We start from the raw sequence: 20,889 nt of genomic DNA, 5'->3' as shown, positions 1-20,889 counted from the left end.
GTCTAGCAGAATTTTAAAGCTGTCAGCTTTCCTCACGCCCTTGTAGTAGGAAAGGACCCCTAGAGCTTGTATCCACTTTAGGTGTGTCCCTAGTCCTAACCAGTGAATAGAAACTCTGCTTTTAAGGACTTTGAGGGCTGCAAAGCGGTTATGTATAGTACCTCTTATCAGAGCGTGGCCCAATTAATTTAAACTCCAAGAGCAGGCATAATGCAGGTCTTGACAAGAAAAGATTAGACATTGTTTATTCTCCTTGCTGAAAGCATAGTTTAATAAAGTGCATAACAAGGCAGTTTACCCTACTTCGGAGTACCCCCAGATTTTTTTTACTTTTAGATCCCTCACATGACCAAAGATAAACACTCCATTGTAGCAACTAAATAGTGTTTAATTTGTGCCTGTGGGGCCCACCAGCACATATTTCTGGGGTCGGCACTCATTTTTCTTCATCTGACATTTCCCGAGAGCAAGAGAGAGAAAAAACAAGCACAAACGAGAAAGGAGGAGAAAGACGAGGCATAAAAATCATCTCAAAGGGAGAAATGACAGACCTGCAGGAGTGAAATAAAGTGTTGTAGAGTGTCTAGTAGTAAATTAAAGAGGCATGAGGTGGGATTCCAGATACAAAGCCTTGGTATTCGGCCCACTGACATGCAACAGTCCCGGGAGCGGGCTTCTGAGTAGAGCCTGGGACAACGGCACACATTTATTTTGACTAATTAAAACACTGCAACTAAAGAAATTGGCACAGTAAATGTAGACATGAGGGAGGCCTTAACCAGCAGCCAAGACTCAGGAAAATGTGAATGGTGTAACCATGAATCATATTCGATCGGTTCAGAGTTTAACTTCACCAGGTACAATATACGTTCGCAGTCGGCTAGCAACAGTTTGACTGTTCTACTTCTTCTATATTACATTCAAACTATTGGAGGGCCTGCAACATTTTCATAATAAACCAAACCATAAGAAATACTCAATAAGTGGTTTCATACCCCAGTACCCTTGAAGCATTGAATGGGCATATATGTATAACGACCTCAAACAGTAGGTTGTAGGTGACCCCAAAATTCCTGGGCATTACGGACACGAGAAAAAGGGCCCAGGCTTAGGACACTCGTAAGATGAGAACAAGATACTACGTTGTGGAAGGACCAAAAGCATGGTTGTATCCTTCCTTTCAGCTGACTATAGAGCTTTACCACAACAGTCAAGAGGCAGGTTGAAAATGCGTAGGCTAAACTCAAACAGCCACAGACACCATAAATTCACCTTACATGAAAATAGAAACTGACAAAACACATAAAAAACAAATCAAATGAAACAACGCTATCCAGACACAGTTTAATGTGGTTTTGCATGTTCTACACCAAAAATGCAGAACAGTGGCATCGTCATAAAACCGTACCGTCATCGTCCTCTCTGAGATTCAGAAAAATAGCTTTATTTTTCGGATCATTGAACACATCCCTCATGTCATAAGCCTAAAATATAATTGAATGTGTAACCAACGTGTAAAATCTGACCAAGATCATCTAGATTTTAAAATCAAAGCATTTAGAGGTGTCGCATTATTCCTCAGGTTGATTGTTGGTGCCTTCACCGGAGATCAAAAGAAAATACAAGCATCTAGCCAAAGCCTGAGGTCGAAGTGATGCAATCCAGAAGTGACACAAAATCTGGCATTAAGACAATTTCTCTGCCTCTAAATTTGGGCCACCAGTGCATAATCCTAGGCAAACATGCTAATGTGCCAGATCCAGAAGCCAACATTAAATGAATAGAACTCTCTGGTGACGACATTCTTTAAACACCAAGGAACAATTCGACTTGAGCAATATAAATGGTCCAAATATTATAGAAAGCACAATATTCGTGCCTAGAATGCAGCGCTCACGCCAGACTCCCAGGAGACACCTGGCACAGGGCCACGGGACGGTGCTGTGGAGAACTGTTCTGCACCGAGGACGGAAAACGGGAGCACAGCATCTGCTATGCTTTCAGGCAGCGCCGCTGCCTGCTGGAAGGGCAGCTCGGTGGCGGTGCCCAGCGCCTTCCCATCACAGCAGTCTCTTTGTATGAGGGAATAAAGCCCCTTCAGGGAGCAGCACATCTCCGTGCAAGCCTCCTGAGCACCGGGCTGTGCACACAAGGAGGCATTCTGCATCCTATCCCCATCACTACCGGCATCCTTCATAGCCCACCTTTCCTTAACGGCTCGTTGCACTAAAGCTGTTCATTGAACACAAAAGGAATACACACTTCGTATTTTACTGGGCGCCATCTCATTCTGAGGCATAAACCAGGACACTGTTGAGTCGTTCAATGTAGGTGCCCTGAAGGTTGGCCATTGGGTGTGGAAACTGGTGTCTGAATGGAACTAGTGGCTGGCGAATTAGCACCGTTCTCACCTTTCTAGCATCAAACCCAAATCAAGTAATGCAGTACTGCTCCACCACACCCCGCCCCATACTGTTAATTTTACAGCAGCTGTATGCCTTTCTGCTAAACCAAGCGGCTGGCGCCCCTCCCCCTTTCCAGCATGTATTTCACTGGAGGGCCACGCATTTTACATAACAGAACAGCTGCAGGTCACCTACAGCCCGCCCCTACCAAGTTAATATATTTAATTTGGTGACACTGTGGTCGTTTTAAGCTTGTAGCAGATGAAGAGCTCCATTTAACAGTACTTAAAAGCAATAAGGACGGGTGTTTTCATTTTATATAAGACAGCATTGCTGAGCTCTACGCTTCAGTATTTTGAAATATGGGTATGTAGCATAAACAGCATACATTTTGCGGGAAAAACACACAGAAACAGCCGATCACCTTTTATTCCTTTGCAAAACGGAAGCACTTCCCCCCAGTACAATGTATAATTATAGCATGCACATCCTTCCTCTTCACCGAATAAAGCACACATTCTTGCTCTCTTGTCAATACGTAATTTGCATGAACAGCAGAGATCATAATTTTATTTTAGAAGTAGCCCTCCAATTCCAGTCCCCAGGCAATGTCTCCTCCGTGTCCCCTGGCAAACATATTTTACAGGAAATGACCTAGACCTTCATTTTTTAAATTCTCCTGATCCCTCCTATCGCCGATTCTTTCCTTAAAATCGTTCTAGGAGTACCATAGATTGAAAATAAACACGCAGATAATCGCCCCCATCGATGTTGCAGCTTTGAACCACCTGATTATATTTTCTGTATAAGAGCATCAATTATTTTAATGTAAAGTTACAGCTTGTGTCTCTTCACCTGTTTTTTGGTTTTTTTACAGGAATAGTAGTCACTTCACAGACACATATGATCACCTTCCTACCCACCTAATTGACCGTTCCGCCCCCTCTAGTAATGTTGTGTGCAGGAAGATCATGTCTCAAAACCAGCGTAGCTGAAGACCACTTGTTCTCCATTTTGTATTATTTTCCTACAAATATCATCAGGTTGCCCATTACGGGGGTGTGCGCGTGTGATATTTTAATCTCCCTGGATTTTTTCACAAGCAGAGATTTATCAGGACTCCTCCATCCATCTTGCATCATCTCCCCTCCGCTCCTGCATCCCTTCCTGCCCAGCCTAGCTCATCACCCACAGCACAAAGACGCCTCCCTTATGCAAAATGCAACCACCCTCCCAGCATGCAGCGGCCCCCACTCACCGTAATGCGAGGGATGTTTTTCTTCCCTTGGTAAGACATCTTTGGGGAGGGGGCACTGTATGATGCGATGCAACGGGCTCCCCCAAGGGTCAGATGCACACGCGGAGTTTTTCTTTATTTAAATAAAGGTTTTTTGCGGAGAAGGCTTCTGAGTAGGATGGCTATCTCCCCTTGGTGGAATTCCAAGAAGGGGGGTATAAAAAAAATAAAAAATATCCCCCGCTTCTTTCCTCTGCTGCCAGCCCAGCCTCGGAGACTGTGGCAATAAAGAGCTGTGCAGCAGGGTAACACTACGCATGCGCGACGTAGCCGCCACTCCCTTCTTTCACTTCTCTCCTTTTCTCCCCCTCCCTCCGTTCTGCCATCTTTCGCAGAACCATAGAGCGCGTGCGTGTGATCCAACGAGTGCGCGCGCGTAAGCCTGTCACGCCAGGACCTGGCATCATCGATTGGGTTTTCGCGACGGATTTGCAAATGAAAGAATCTCGTCGCTGATTCGAATAGAGAGGACAGAGGCGGGTCTGGCGGGAAAGCGAAACGGCGATGACTCTAGTTTGGGTTGCCAAAATGTAGCGTGATAGTTTCCATGGAGTGCGGTGAGGCAGGTGGCTGCAGGAAAAGAAAATGAGCGTTCGAGAAGGGACAGTTCTATGGTGTGGATGCTAGTGGCCGTTACAAACCGCGCGTGACGGAATATTAATAAAGCAGCGGCAAGCCGTTTGTACCCTATGAAATGTTTACTGTTTTATTATTGTTAATTAGTACTCGAATTACGCCGAATGCCCGATTACTTCCCGGTAAATCATTATGCGGTACAATGCGGCAATATTTTTTTATATTATTACTATATTATATTTACATTTTTACACTTGAAAATGCATACATGCAAACTTTTTAGAAGAGGAAAGTGGGAGATTTAAAAAAAATAATCGGTAGACTATTTCTCCTATTGATTTATGTTGAGGCTGAATCGGGTCTACTGTTAAGTATGGGACTTGCAAGTGCGCTTGCTGCAGGATCGGATATCAGAAATGCAAATATACTTTTTTTTCATTTGTCTGTCAGGAGCACGGAGAAAGCACTATGGCAGGCAGACACAGTGGGGCATATTTACAACTTCTGGTGCATCTCTGCTAATCCGTAGGGACGGCCAAAACAGTTGCGACAGCCAAACCACCCGTGCCCCACCACTGATGCGCCGCATTTACAATGTGGCGCGCCGTGGTGCACGGATGAGCAGATGCGTGTCGCATACCCCAGCATAAAGGCGGCGCATTGCTTTAGTCGCGTCCCAATCGCAACGCAGCTCCAGCAAGGCTCGGGGTGCCCCTATGCCTAACATGCTACTTCAATCCTTACGCCTGCTTCAAGCAGGCGCAGGGTTTTGGCGCAGCATGCCCGTTAAAGTGACTGAGTGAAATCTTGTAGATTTCATTCAGCCACTTTTCCGAAGCGGTCTTGCGCCGGAACGCCCCTCCCCCCTCTGTGCTGGAACACCCACAACGTGACGCATCTCCCAGATGCGCCACAGCCAAGTAAAGGACCCATATAATCCTTCAACCAAGTCCCATAGTCCTCTTTCTTCGTTGCTCGCAGCCTAAGTTAAGTATCTTCCTCCTTACCTCCATATTGTTTTTACTGTTTGAGCAGGGTTGTTGTTGACTTTTTGATTGCGCGCCACGTTTTATGAGCCATCAAATCCTGGAGAGTGACGCCCTTTGGATTAAGGGTCCTTAGCCCACGAAGGGCATTTTCATTAACCACCTGTGTACACCCAGAGTGCAGGTTCTGTAGCCCATAGCGCATTCATGCATGACACCTCAGGGGGTCAGTAATCCCCTTTTAATTCACCCGGCCTTCCTCCACAGTGTTGACAGTCCGTGAGGGCTCGATTTTGCTTACCTAAGGCAGCGTGGTTGGCCTGCTGGGACACACCTCCCAGGCTTGTGGTCACCTTGTAATTACCTTCATCAGGGGAGAGTGTCCCGGACGTGAACCCAATATATTGAGGCACTGCCTATTTAAAGTTGTTTGGTTGTCTCCAATCCCTTTTCATTTCCATATTGGCTCTCACCGTTGGTCACCCCATTACCTTTATATTGAGTATGGAGTTCTATGAGGATGCACAGGGGGACCCCCTAGAGTAGCTGCCCTTTGATGACTTCTACAAGGACCTTGATACCTCTACATATATCGTGCAGTAGCACAGAGCACGGGCTCTCGCAGCAGCTAGCGCAGGAATGCGCCAGGTTGGCTAGTCTGGATACCCCTCATGCAGGCACCAAGCGACAAAAAACAGGAAGGGGTAGAACATGACGCCTTCATTCGTCTTAAACATGCCTTCCATAATAAGGACCCTCTGCCTGATAATCCCATCAGACCACCTCCGTTCCTCCACTCACCAGCTCCTCAGATCAGGACGACACCCAAGGGGATACAGAGGACGACCAGGGGCCTTCACCTCTAGTCCTGACATTGAATTTATTTTCTTGCGGCACTTATTGCACCTTTGTAAATGATGGGAACAGCCCACGCCAGCCTCCTGACAGTACACCATGTATTCATGACAAATATCTCAACCCATGAAGTTTCATGCTCTGCTGGCAGTAGTTAAAAGCTGTCTGTCTTCTTCACCACGCCGACAACTGGAGTTTTGAAACATAGTCATGATAATAAACAATTGCTGCTGAGCTCAAAAGAGTATCCAGAATTGGGTGACCAAATGCTTTAGTTAAGGAATTTGGTAATGATTAACCCATTTCAAGAGCCGCCGATTTTGCGGAAGTGCAGCACTTCCGCAAAATGGGCGGGGCCGCATCGGCCATTGGCCGACGGCAGCACTGGGCAGGTAGTGCTGCCGTCGGCCAATGGCCGACGGCAGCATGGAAGGGGTTAAAAAGCTGTGTTAGTCTAACCCCTGATGTGTGGTACTTGGTAGGGCTGCCTTTCCAGACAAAAATGCAGATGATATTAAACCTTATGTTGGTCATGAAGATACCATGCATTTGTCCCATGGTGGAATATGTGGCACATTGGTATATTTTAAAGTATTCCCAACCACAAACATATCAGAACAGAAAATGGTTTAAAGCACACTTCAGTGAGGCACTCCCCAGGATTTCTTTGTAAATAATGAAAAGCAGTGCACTGTGAAACTGCAGCATAAAATCAAATTACATCACATGAAAATCAATTCTTCAGACTGTCATCATATACAAAGGTAACCACCTACACAAAAACGTCTAGGTCTGGGAAAAGGGGGAGAAAATACCACTATATTGAAGAAAGTGTCCACTTGACCTGTATTTCTTTTCGTATATCTTACAAATGCTGTTGGTTCTGTCCCCCAGATACATCTATACTACATATGCAGAATCTTTTTAAAGGTCATGTTTATTAATTTTCCTTTAAAAAAAATATTTTATTAAGTATATTTTAACCCCTTTTTAGACAAGGCAACATAATCACTGATGGCAACATAAAATTATGATACAGTTCAAACCAAGACAAATACAATTTCATAGGCAACACACATAAAGAAAAACAATGTCAGACTTATAGGTGGGCAGAGTTTCCCTAACAACAACTCATTATTTATACAACCTTCGTACTTCAATTATTCAATTAAATCCATTCTGATTTTGGAGACCACATTTTTGCTCCCATAGTTCTTTTCTTTCTCCCTTTAGTTTTATAAATTGATCGCTCCAGATGTACATTGCTAGCAGTTTGAATGCCAATTCATAAAGATGGGTGGATCAGGGCTAATCCAATCGTTTGTGACACAAGCACGTACGACCTCCATACTTATAAATAAAAAAGAGACTATTGCTCTAGATCTAGTATTAGCCACCCTATTCGACCCAACCCCAATTAGGACTAATTCACCTGTTATTGTCACAGGGAATCCCATTATAAAACGACAAAACGACTCAATTTCCTTGAAAAATTCCCCTAATTTAGGACATGAAAAAAACATATGTATTGAATCTGCTGCATATAAGCCGCACCTGTTACATTTAACTCCAACAGTTGCCCCCCATTTAGAAATCTTCCTTGTTGTATAATATAGATCATAAAGGGCCATATAATGTTGACTACGGATTCTTCCCGTCATTAAAACTTGATTAGCAAGCTCAACAGATTTTTTTATATTAATGTCCTCATCACCCAATTTATTTTCCATTTTAGTTTCCAAAAATCTAAATGATCAGAAAATGTTTCCATTAATTGTTGATAGAATTAACCAATTGTTTTTTTTCATTTTTTCAATTAAAGGAATCTTTACAAACTGTTGTCCATTTCCTGACCCCAGCCGAGCAAAGAAACTACGAATTTGGAGATATTTAAAGAACTCATGTTTACCTAATCCATATTTTTACTGTAGGTCTAAAAATGATAATAATTGGCCCTCATCACACATATCCCCTAAGCGGCGTATTCCTTTTAAGCTCCATCTATTTGTCACTTGATCCCGAAAAATTATAGGAAGCACAGCAGAAGCTGCAATGGGTTGTAGGCATTCAAATTTAAGACCCATATCTTACGTTTGATTTGCTTCCAGACTAAATAGGCAACCTTAAGAAACGTGATTTTTTTTTTAATAGCTAGGTTCAATTACCTTGACTAGAAACTCATTAGTCTCCTCCTCCAGCCCAAATTCGTAAATTGATGGTCTATGGCACAGCTTTCCAAACTTTTCATGTTGGTGACACACCTTTTTGTGAAAAGATTTTCAGGGACACGGTAATGCGAGCGAGCGCAGCGAGCTCGTCCCAACCACTCACAACCCACACACGCAACCCACACACACAACCCACACACACAACCCCACGCACACACAACCCCACACGCACACAACCCCACACACACAACCCCACACATACAACCCACCCTCACAACCCCACGCCCCCCATACACACACACCCCCACACACACAACCCCACACAAACCCACACAACCCCACACACACACACACCCCCACACACATCCGCCAGAGATAATGTACGTATGTTTGTATGGACCTGAAGAAAACCCACATGGTTGAGTTTATTTTTTTGAAATGGAGATATGTATTTCATAATTAAATATGCATATTTTGATAAACTGAAAAGCTCTGCCTGAATCCATAATCGGTAAGAATGTGTTAAGTCTTCTCAAATGGTACTTTGAAGGGATGCTGAGCATGCACCAGGCACCCCTGATATAATGACAGTTTATGAACTCAATTTGTCAAGTCGGAAAATAAAATGAAACGACCCATTATCTAGATGTGAAAGTAATTAAAGCAGACAAAAAAAAGAGTAAAAAAAAGACTGCCTTCGCCCAAAAAGAAACTGATAAAACCAATACATTAGAACAGAGTCATCGGTCACCGGTGAGAGCTGCAACACTTCATTTACAAAACATATTTTAGCCTTCCCAGATACATTTTGTCGACAGAGAAAAGCCTGCCAAGTGTTTCGAGAAACAATCCCTTTATGGTAAACAGCTGGTGCGAAGGAAAACACTGCTTGTAGGGTCTGCCCGATCACAATTTGGGATGTTGTAATGTCTCAGTATTGGTAGTGCCCCTCAGACGGCTCCCGGGCACAAACACAGCCGCACCCGATCACTTCACAGGTCTTTGAAAGACCATTTAACGTGCTACTGAGGCTTTGTTATTCATATTAGAGCCCCTGCAGCACCACTCTGCCTGTTGCTGGAAGGCCCACCGGGGTGATGGAGCATGTTGATCGCGCGACACACCTACGCATGGGGCGCGACACAGTAACGTGTCGCGCCACACAGTTTGGAAAGCTTTGGTCTATGGCATTGCATAAGTTCAGCCTTATCCCCGACTACCAAAGGAATTAAAAAAAACCTTTTTACTTATTGTATCTTTTCCTCATATTAAGGGTGTAGGTCAGCAAAGTGCGACAAGCTAGCATTTTCGAAGAGGAGTTTCTTAGCTTGATTTCTATATTTAAAAAGGTCTGCTTTAAAGGAGTAAAATACATGTTTTGAAAATATTGGTTTACAGTCGTAATGGTAACATTGGATAAATGTCAGATATAGCTGTCGGTTGCAGACATATACACATTTCCTGGAGCCTGTCGACATGCTAAATGCAACTAGCACCTTTCCAAGATCTTTGAAAGAAGTTGGCGGCATCTGGCAATAGCGGACACCAAAAACTGAAGAATTTCATTTTGTTTTCCTTAGCTGTCTCAACATGGTTTCCTCTTTTTCAGATGACAATGGAGAACATGATGTTGTCGTATCCTTTGCTCAATAGCAGATTAAATAAGATTTAACAAGCCATCTTAAATTCATTATTGGTGGGCCCATAACGTCAGGTGCTACCATAATCTTGTTCCTATGATTGTGCCTGGATGGGTAGTTGGGTGAAACTAACTAGCGATAAGACCCGTAGCCTTATGAAACATTGTAGTTTCTAGTTGGAAAGGTGTTGGAATGTAAGTGTGGCCTATGAGGAAAGTGTTTTGTTGAGCTGGGTCTGGTGGCTGAGTGAACTAATGAATTTACTGTGGATACCTATTTTATGATCGCATGGTCACAGGTTGAAATCCTGGTGGGTCTACTAAGCCTTTCATCCTCCAGAGGACTATAAAATGAGTACCGTCAGCGGTGTTGAATTCATATCACCTGACACACAGAACATATTGTCGAAGCAAGCTTACTGTTATATGTACTTTGTATGATGGACAAGTATGCCCAAAGCCCCTAAACCACAAAGCCTTTAACGACAATTTTGCAGTACAGATTTACAGTACGGATCTCTGATAGGATTGTCTGTCAATAAAGCAAGATGTGTATTTCTATGTGTATTTGGTTTAAGCTCATACATGTATATGTGTATTTGGTTTAAGCTCATACATGTAGGATTCATTAATGCAAAACCTGTAGCAGGGTTTCTGTACTCACACAGAACTGTGCACAGAGGAGTGGAACCTCGACAAATTAGGGTGTCCCAAAACTTACCTTAGCAACCAACTCACCCCTTACCGAGCTAGCTACAGTGTCTCATTGGACATATCAAACTCCCAATGTTTAGACAAACCAGAACATGAACTTACAGTACCTCAGGGTACGTGGGACTCATGAACACTCTTTCGTTATATTATCATTACAAACCAGAACATGGAGTAAAGAAGACACATGTGCATTTGAAATGTTTATTTACTAATGCCGTCTTCTCAGGCGCAGTATCTTAGATAATACAAGTATACTTATTATCAGTATCAAAATTACCAGCATAGTTACTAAGACATAAAAAGCGAATGGTGACAGCATGTTAACATGCTGTAATGAATAAGAGTTAACAACACTTATATCTCACCCTCCCTAACACATATATTATATTATTAGCTAAGAAGGTCTCTTTGGGTTGTTTTAGGGCGGGCCCATACCTTAGTGTCCTAGCATGAAGGAATCACATCAGCATACACCAGCTCTCTCTGCATGTGCACCGCATCAAGTGTGTTAACAAAACTCGTGCAAAGCAATATCAATCCCGCCTCAAGCCCAAGTTGGCAAAGGCTGCACTTGTGTTATGACTATGAAGGCGTGGAGATCAGACCTCATAACAATTCCATATCGTGTTGCTCCTGAAACTTCAGCACTCTCCGTGCAGACATGGTTTAACAAACAAAACTGATATCAGAGCAATAACATATTATTCTCACATACACCACGGCAAACCACTAGGTTGAAAGCTAAGTCAACAATTAAGGGTCGTGTGCAGAAGTTGCAAGAAAGGAAAAATGGCGTTTAAATCTCAAATGTACCTATGCTAACTTAACACGATATAAGGATATATAGGAGCTATACAACACCCCCCCATGATCCGAGAACGGACTAAATAAGATAACAGAAGTGCCATCACATGAGAGCAGAATCCAATTATAAACGAGCATGAATAAAAATTCAATTATAAAAACTAATGCTAAAAAATAGCCCACAAGTATAATGTGGCTCAAGCCAATAGGCAAGAAAAAAAATGTCTTGACTAAAAGTCAATAAAATCAAGGAAATGCTATCAATCAGCATGTCAATTTGAGGCAGTGTCTATGATAAGACTGTATATGAAAAGTAAGCTGCAACAGCCTCCAGGAGGAAGTCACTGTCCTCATCCGAAAACAGTTCAGCCATCCAATTTAAAAGATGAAAGGAACATACGTGATCTTCCAGCACCGGATCCTCTAGAACCATCAGAGGACAGCTCGGTGGGTATTCAAGAAAACCTCGTTCCAAGAAATTTTGCGCTGCCGACAACACATCCCAGGGACCCATTAGTCCATGTGCCACCGCCAAGGCCATAATCCTTTCGTCAGAACAAACCAACTCGTGAGCAATGATAGGACTCATCAGTTGATCAAAATCGACGTCAGAAGATATTGGTCCGCAGAGACACAAATCAATGGCCCAAAGGAAATCACAGGTCAGGCAGCGAAATACAGGCTGGACACAGGTGAAATAGGAGAACCGAAAAGATAATCCAAACGCCGTGCTTAGAGTCGCCAACGGCAGTGTGCCATAATAATCAAGCATGCGGTTGCGAAACCGCGTCAGTAGCAGCTGAGCGTGGTCTTGCACAGGAAGGGCATCCATATTTAAAAAGGCAGAAAACCACCAATGCGCCAGCCGCTAATGCAAGTAAAAACGGGAACCCTCCAAATAAGGACGAAAAAATAGAATGGAAGAAGGCAGGGATGACTCCAAAAATCTTCTCAAAGGAAGTCACGAGACCACCGCTAACAACTTTAAAAAAATGCGCTAGGCCCGTTGTGGAGGATGCGTTAAAGATAGAACGGACCATGGCTCCGAAATGCAAAGGCAAATCAGTGTTTAAAAGAGCCTGAACCTGGGACAATAGAGCTCTTATTCTAGCCATGCCGCTGAATTCTGCTCCCAAGGTCGGTATCTGTGGCCAAATGGAAGACTCCCTATGTTCACGTGTGGGAGGATAAAGAACATTTCTGCAGCAAATAACTCGCTCACTTACTGTTACTATGAAAGCTATACCTTTAATTAACCCACAACAGTTTTCATTATTGAGCATTAAATAACTACCATTCTCTAACAATTTAAACGTGGGGATGATAGCAGGAACTGGCGTGCCCTGTAAAACGCAAGCCATATTCGGTCGGTCCTTGTTACATGAACCGTGTAACTGTATGTGTCTGCACATTAAAGAATGATCAGGCGTCTCAGTACACTCATCCCCTGTTAGATAAACTTCTTGTTCATCCTTGAAACATCTGTATGTGTATGGGAGTGACCAGACCTCATGAAGAAAACCGCTACCTAAGGGTTCAAAACGACCTATTGGCACATATTTCATACAATTTGAAAACTTATATAAAGCAAAAGGCAGTGTTATTAAACCGTGGATAAGCCACGTAGCAGTAGTGGCTTCTGCCACAGAAAAAGGTAAAGATTCCAACCTTTCAATATGGAGCATAGAAAAGGAAGCATCACGCATTGAAAGCAAGCGTTGTTTATCTGTCAAATTAAACGGTGAAAATAAAGAGGAAACGTTCATGTATCCCCAGGGAACTTTACCCATTTTCAGAGTCTGAAGTGTCCATGCAAACTGCATGATTGACCGTAATTGATTTTGACCATGGTATAATACTGACACTTCATCATGCACAATATCAACAACAGACGACACAATATTATCTAGTGTGTAAATTCTAGAGGAAAGCACGTTAATGCTATTGTCAACAACTGCAAGCACTTTCTCAAGATTCGCCTGATCAATAGCCCTAAGGCGTGAAGCAGCCTCAATCTGTGAGAGTTTCCAAATTTCATTGTAAACCCCATATAACCACCGTTTCGACCTGCCACTAGCTGGGCCCTTAACGAAATCATTCAAATCCACGTCTGCATTCAGTTTGGAAAGGTGATACTTAACCGCAGGTAAAGTTGAATGTTTCAGCCAAGCTTGACACAACTTGCCCACAGAGTAAGAGGTGACAGTATGACTCAAATCAAACCGGGGATCAGATCTAACAGTCTTAAAACCGTCAGTTATATTTAAAAATCTTTTTTGGCAAGAATCAGCACTACGGTGCCAAAGCAGCCAACCCTTGGGATTCATACTGGAAATGTTAAAGGAGGAATTAAGAAGCAGAGCCTGTATATCTTTAATGGACAATCGAGTAAAATTACTCCAATCCTCATATTCCTCCAACTCCGGGAAAGACGGGGTGTTTAACCTTTTAGATGTAGCCAATCCAAAGCATGTGGTCTGGGAAATGGTTTCATTTAAAAACAACATATGATTCGGGATGAGACATGCACGGTGCAAAGCCTCAGTGCCTCGTACCTGCCAGGCCCTTGAACCCCAAACCGATTTAAGGTCTATTGTTTCCTTCCATAACTCATAGCCCCCAGTAACTAATTGACCTAGGAAGGCCTTCGAATACAACAATTTTGTATCGGTAAGTCTAACCTTGGACAGTGGCTGTTTGTGAAATTTAAAATAAAAGGATTCGCGATTTGACTCGTTAAAGTCAGTGAAATAAGTATACTTTTTAAGAAACGTTTCTGAACTCCCTTGTGTAGGAGCTGGGCAATGTTCCCACTGAGTAAAATTAACAGCATCCCTTCGGGAAGATGTTTTGTGTAAGAAGTGATTGCCATAATGTTGGTAACAGAACAATTCACCATAATTAGCAGATTCTAAATATAAATCCTCAGCATCAAAAGCAGCATAGTATTTCAAATCAGAAAACAAACTTTCCACAGCATTAACATCCCAATCATCAGAACGAATGTTTTGTTTCACCACATCCCCCATATTAACTCTTAGTACATTAGGAACATTAACGACTTCCGTTGGTCCATGAATCTGAAAACGAACTGCATCCCACGCGATTCCATCCAGAACAGGCCATGCTGTGATGTTAACCAAAGTCAAGTCTCTTTTTAATCTGTGTGTAGAATGTGAAGAGGAAAGTGGGGCCAAAGTTCCATTTAAATGAGTAATGCAAGTTCTCTCCTCGACATAGTGTCCATTCATAATTCGAAAAAAATAAAACACAAAACCAATTGACATAAAAAGGTAAACCGAAAAAAGGACCAGCCAAATGTATATCCAAGGAGGAATCAAAAAATGTTTTTTAAACAGGCTAGCATATACCGCAATTTGAGAGGGTTTTTTCGAGGCAAGGGAAGCAGAGTCAAATGAAAATCTGGATTCCGTGGCTAAACGAGCTTGCAGGTCAGGCATGGACAAATCAGTGGGGTATGTATAGTCTGTCTCATCAAGGTTAGTTCCTGGTAAATTATTCAATAATGGACTGGAAACAGCAGGTAATTCGATGGCCACCTCAGGTTCATTATTAGAAGCAGTGGGCATAATTGAATTTCTCACAATGGAAGGACAGGAAACAGCCGGTGTCATGCTAAGAAGAATCGGCCACTCTGTGTATCTTGACATTGTCAATAGAAATAAACCTGTTTTCCTTACGACCTGGAAGTGGTGGTAAAATGACTGTTCTTGTGCCCTTCACTCCAAGCACTGGGACTGGAGCTCGATAGGAGGGACCAAACTCTTTCTTGTTGTCGATCTTCTCCCGAACCAGTTCTCCAACTTGGGGTAGCCAGCCAACTACCGGGATCTGCAACGCATCATCCGATGTGGAGGGCAAATGTTCCTTTGCAAGAGTGTCTCTGGTCTTTTGTAGATTCTGTAAAACATTGCAATGTTCATCTGCGTCAAAGGAAGTGGCGCGAACCACAGAGTCTAGACCGTCAAGGTCAGGGACGTACATCTTGATGCCAAAGAGCATTTCGTATGGGGTCCGCCCACCCAGAGACCTTCTAGGGAGATTATTAAGAGCACGCTGCACGCCATAGAGGTGAGCCAGCCAGTTTCTGCCAGTGCCTATAACTCGGGCTGTCAAAGATTGCTTTAAATCACGGTTCATTCGTTCAACTACACTATTACCCTCAGGTCTGTAGGGTGACGAAAACTTGACTTGGACCCCCATCGCAGTCATGGCATCCTTATACGCCTTAGAGGCGAAAGCCGGACCCTGATCCGAATGGAAGGTACCACAGGCAAAAATCCCTATAAAGATACGCAAATCTCTAATGACAGTCCGTGAATCAGCGCTGCGATGTGGCCATACCCACACAAAGCGTGTGCATGAGTCAACTGCTACTAAGATGTACTTATACGCAGTATCAGATGAAAAAGGACCGCAGTGATCTAAATAAACACAGCCTAGTGGTTTATTAGAAATGTACAACTGAGTCTGTGGCGGACGCGTAGCAGTTGAAGGTTTAATCTGCTGGCATATGTCACAAAGAAGGACATAATCACGCGTCTGTTTGTACAGTCCCCGCCACCAGAAACGTTGTTGTAGTTGCGTTACAGTGGCTGAGACGCCCGCATGCGCAGACGCCACACCTTCATGAGCCGCTGTAATCAAGTCTGTTCTGCGATCCGAGTTGGGAATCAGCCGTTCCCCAACATCAGGAATTGTCACAAAAGGAACCTTTTCGGGACTTAAGTGGTATTTATACTTCGAAGGGAATCCCGCAGGATGTTTACTTCCCTTCTCAGAGGCAGCAATCGCTGCCAAGATGTCGCTATCAATCTTGGTTTTAGACCTAGTAACTGCTGCAACTAAGTATGTAGATACTGCTGATTTCGCTGCTTCATCAGCAAGCGAGTTGCCAACAGCGTGAACTCCTACGCGCTGATGACCGAGAGTATGAATCACATAAACGAGTGGCAACATAGCCTTAAGCTCTGCCACTCGAACCCAGATCATTTTATGTTTTATTGTGCTACCCTTGGAATCATGAAAATCATTTTGAATCCAAAAGAACAAGTTTTCATTGTAAGACTGGACACAGTAGTAAGAATCACTTACAATTAGAGTAGTAACACTTGGATCTGCGTACTCCAAAGCTAGTAAGAGAGCACGAAGCTCTGCCAATTGTGCGGTGCAATCGCCCAGGGGCAACGTGTGCACTTCCCTGGAAACGAACTCATCATTCAACATAGCACCGACCACAATGGCGCATGCGGAAACGTAGGCATGTTTAGAGCCATGCGCAACCTGCGCCGACCCATCAGTGTAAATGATGCAATGGAAGTCCTCCAAAGGTCGCATAGCCAGAGGAGCAGGATGAACGAATTCATACTGCAAGTACTCCTGCGACCGTAAGGAAGCGTCAAAAATAAACATGACATCCGTGGATGACAATGACGCTGCCCACTGAATCCACCGAGGGTGCAAAGCCTTTGAATTCGGTACACTGGCTTTCGTGACTGCCTCCAAGTGAGGACAGGGTGTTACCACTAGCATGCGTTTCCCCTGAGACAGTGCTCGTTCCTTTAGAATAGCCATCTGTACAGCAGTTAAAACCTTTTCTACTGTGGGAAACCGCATCTCAGCCGAAGTGTACAAGTGTGACTTGTAAGCAATAGGTACTGTGTCACCTTCATTAAAAGTGAGGTATGTGAAACCCACCGTCCCAGGAATTATTCTTATTACCAGGTTGGTGTGGTTATCACGAGTCAGTAAATATTCAGAAGCGAGCAGATCAGCCTGCAAGGATTGCAAAATGGCTGAATGCTCAGGCAGCCAGCATGATTTTGAGAAAGTTGGTTGTATCAAAGCATATAGAGGCTTGATACGCTGGGCATAATCCGGAATGTAAGTTCTGCCGAAATTCAAAAAGCCCAGTAAAGACTGTAATTTTTTAAGAGTTGTTGGAGCGCGCAATTGTGCGCACTTCTCTAAGAAGTGAGGAGCCAAACCTCTACCTTCATTGTTGAGCTCATAGCCCAAAAACAACACTGTGTGTTCTGCAATGTGCGATTTTGCAAAATTAAATTTGTAACCCATGTCTGCAAAGGTACAAATTATGGAATTCACTTGACACAGATGCATCCAAATTTCGTCGTCTGTGAGATAAATATCATCCACATAAGAACATGCATCCGGATCGATTCCCTCCAATAGTGTGACTATTCTGGAGGTGAAGACCCCTGGACTATTTTTGTAGCCCATTGGGAGTCGCCGGAAGCATTTTTGCACACCAGCGGACGTAAAACTTGTCCATTGGGAGCTAAAGCCATCCAGTCTGTGGGCATAAAAACCATTGGAAATGTCAAGCGTTGTCTTGAAACGCTTACGCACTAGACTATCCACTAGGGCAGAGCCGTGAGTATTCTGTACTGCACAGTTACGGCAATGCGAGTTCAAATGCCGGTATTCCAATACCAAACGATATGATCCGTCAGGTTTGGTCACAGTAAAAAGGGGATTATTCATTGGTGACACACACGTTTCAATAACTCCCTGATATTCCAATTGTTCAAGGATTTCTGCGACGGCCGCTTTAGCTTCACGCCGTATGGGATATTGAGGCTGAGGCTGCGGCTCAGACCGCAAAGGAATTTCGTGGCATGGGGACAATTTGTCCCAACCACATTGGTTGCGGTAGAGAGCCGGTGCAAGAGCCCGAGCCCACTCTTCTGCAAAATGCTGCGCATGCTCAGTTGAGACAGTGTGCGCGAAACTGGGAAGGATTACCTCCTCCCCTCGCGGCGCTGCGAGCACAAAAGGTGGGGGCCAGTCAGCCTCGGAAAGCAAAATGTCGTACGTAGACGAAAGGTTCTCCCAAAATACCCCTCTGACAGTACGCTGTATGTCACCTTCAATTAACAGGACAATTTCAAAAAGTCTTTCAGGGGGAGCCAATCTCATATCGGCTGTTTCTATAACGACAAAAACTTCAGTCGATGTCACCCTCAGTAGTGGACGGAGCGCCTCTCTGACTATGGTAATCTCCGCCGCGCTGTCCAGCAAGGTCAGAGCCCACGTCAGATTCCGAAGCCGCGTTCTCACTATCTGTGGCATATCTATGCGCTGTTAAGGCCGCGACTTTCTTCTTCGCAAACTGCGGACGCTTAGGCGTAGAATCCTCCTGCTTCACTGCGCCGTCCGTCTGGCGGGACTGACCACGTCCTTGCTGGCCACCACGTCCACGTCCACCCCCTCCTCCACCACCGGTCTTCTGGGCCGATGTTTCCTGAAAGGAACGAGGAGAGCGTTGATCAGAACCCTGAAAACGATCAGGTGATTTAATCATCGCGCGATCGCGCAAATCATAAACTCTGTCTGCCGGCGCAGGAGCTTGTATAGCAGGAACAGAATCCTGAGTTTGCCTAGTCTGCTTCCCCTGTGTCTGTTTTTTAGGCCAATTCTGTTTTTTGGACTTGGGCTGGACATCTGTCACTGCAGATTGTCCCTGAGGTTGTTTTTTATCCTTCACTGGAAAATATTTCAGACCTCTACTTGTGCGGCCAATTGTCTTATATGCGGCCACCACAATCTTTGCTAACTGGCGGGGTTTGTCGGCATCGGGCAGAGCAGCCAAAGCATTCGACACCTGAAAGTTAACTGCATCTCCTTTAACATTGGAGAGAATGAGATCACTTACAATCTCAAATGAACCACACAGGCGCATACCCAATTCAACCGCTGCCTCCGGACCGTGATCATTCTGAACACGTCTAATGATTTCAGGCAGGGCATTCATAGACGGGGTGCCGAAGCACCTCGTATAAACTGCCGCAAAAGTTTTTCCCCAGCTTTCACAGTCAACAAGTTCAGGAGTTATATCCTTCGGTAGAGTAATCGTTAACATTCGATGTTTATCAGCAGGAGTAGAATTCGGAAAAACCGCCTCCAGTTGATCAAACTTCTCTGCTAGCCAGAATGGGAAGTCATCGTTGTCGACTGGACGCGCACCAAAAACCGAATTAACCATCACTGGATTGAGACGCATTCCGCCTCGTTCCATGGGAGCGGCCGCACCCCCCTGGGGACCACCAGGAAGATGTCGACCGATGTATTGCACTAAAGCACGAATCACGGAAATGGAAACAACATGTAGCCTGCGAATTTCTGCTAGGGTACAAGCCCCGTGATTCGGGTGCGGGGTAAAGCCACCCAACGCAGGCCAATTTGTACCTGGAATTGAGAGTGGACCTAACCTCGCAGCGGACAAAGAGTGGGGGAGGGCGCCATCAAACCAAACTCGATGCTGCCAATGATCAATAGGTATTTCCAATGCCCTGTACGGCGTATATTCAGCCGGGACATCCGAGGCGGTGTAGGAGTGGAACAAACCAGAATTAGCGTCCACAGCCGGAAACGTAACCCAAGAGTAAAACAACTCGTAAGGAAACGCCGGATCTGCACATACCACGAAAATCACAGCCATCCCATCTACCGGGACCTGGTACGTCTGAAGATGATTGCGTACCGCTACGCGACTATGCTGCGCAATAGCCACCGCCGCCATGACAGTACTGGAAACAAGAAAACACAAAGAATACTTTGTAGCACAACTGGGTAGTAATTCAAAGAAACCGTTTAAGAAAGAATCAAGCTTGAATAAAGACCTATTTCAAAAAATAGGTAGGTTTCACCGACACCCCGTTTTCCGGAAACGGATGTGAAGGGGTTAAGGCATGAACGATAAACTACTCGAGTGTCATGATATAAGACCACCGAAACCGTTGGGCGCCATGTAGCAGGGTTTCTGTACTCACACAGAACTGTGCACAGAGGAGTGGAACCTCGACAAATTAGGGTGTCCCAAAACTTACCTTAGCAACCAACTCACCCCTTACCGAGCTAGCTACAGTGTCTCATTGGACATATCAAACTCCCAATGTTTAGACAAACCAGAACATGAACTTACAGTACCTCAGGGTACGTGGGACTCATGAACACTCTTTCGTTATATTATCATTACAAACCAGAACATGGAGTAAAGAAGACACATGTGCATTTGAAATGTTTATTTACTAATGCCGTCTTCTCAGGCGCAGTATCTTAGATAATACAAGTATACTTATTATCAGTATCAAAATTACCAGCATAGTTACTAAGACATAAAAAGCGAATGGTGACAGCATGTTAACATGCTGTAATGAATAAGAGTTAACAACACTTATATCTCACCCTCCCTAACACATATATTATATTATTAGCTAAGAAGGTCTCTTTGGGTTGTTTTAGGGCGGGCCCATACCTTAGTGTCCTAGCATGAAGGAATCACATCAGCATACACCAGCTCTCTCTGCATGTGCACCGCATCAAGTGTGTTAACAAAACTCGTGCAAAGCAATATCAATCCCGCCTCAAGCCCAAGTTGGCAAAGGCTGCACTTGTGTTATGA

At 44.2% G+C, this 20,889-nt stretch overlaps 1 protein-coding gene across 2 annotated transcripts in view; it reads right to left on the bottom strand.

Annotated features, from left to right (window-relative positions):
* The window catches only part of DPYSL2 (dihydropyrimidinase like 2), a 422,636-nt gene that overhangs the window by 255,489 nt on the left and 146,258 nt on the right, over positions 1–20,889 (bottom strand). The window contains exon 1 of one of the 2 annotated variants that reach the window (XM_078666614.1): positions 3,664–4,054. The exons of the other annotated variant lie outside the window; for it this stretch is intronic. Within the exon in view, the coding sequence (XP_078522740.1) occupies positions 3,664–3,702 (39 nt within the window). The 5' untranslated portion in view covers positions 3,703–4,054. Of the gene's footprint in view, positions 1–3,663; positions 4,055–20,889 lie in introns of those variants that run through there. 2 annotated transcript variants of the gene reach the window in all.

The sequence above is a fragment of the Lissotriton helveticus genome, chromosome 11 (genome assembly GCF_964261635.1).
Source record: "Lissotriton helveticus chromosome 11, aLisHel1.1, whole genome shotgun sequence".
In the NCBI taxonomy this organism is placed as follows: domain Eukaryota; kingdom Metazoa; phylum Chordata; class Amphibia; order Caudata; family Salamandridae; genus Lissotriton; species Lissotriton helveticus.
This window is presented reverse-complemented; position numbering and strand designations above follow the sequence as displayed.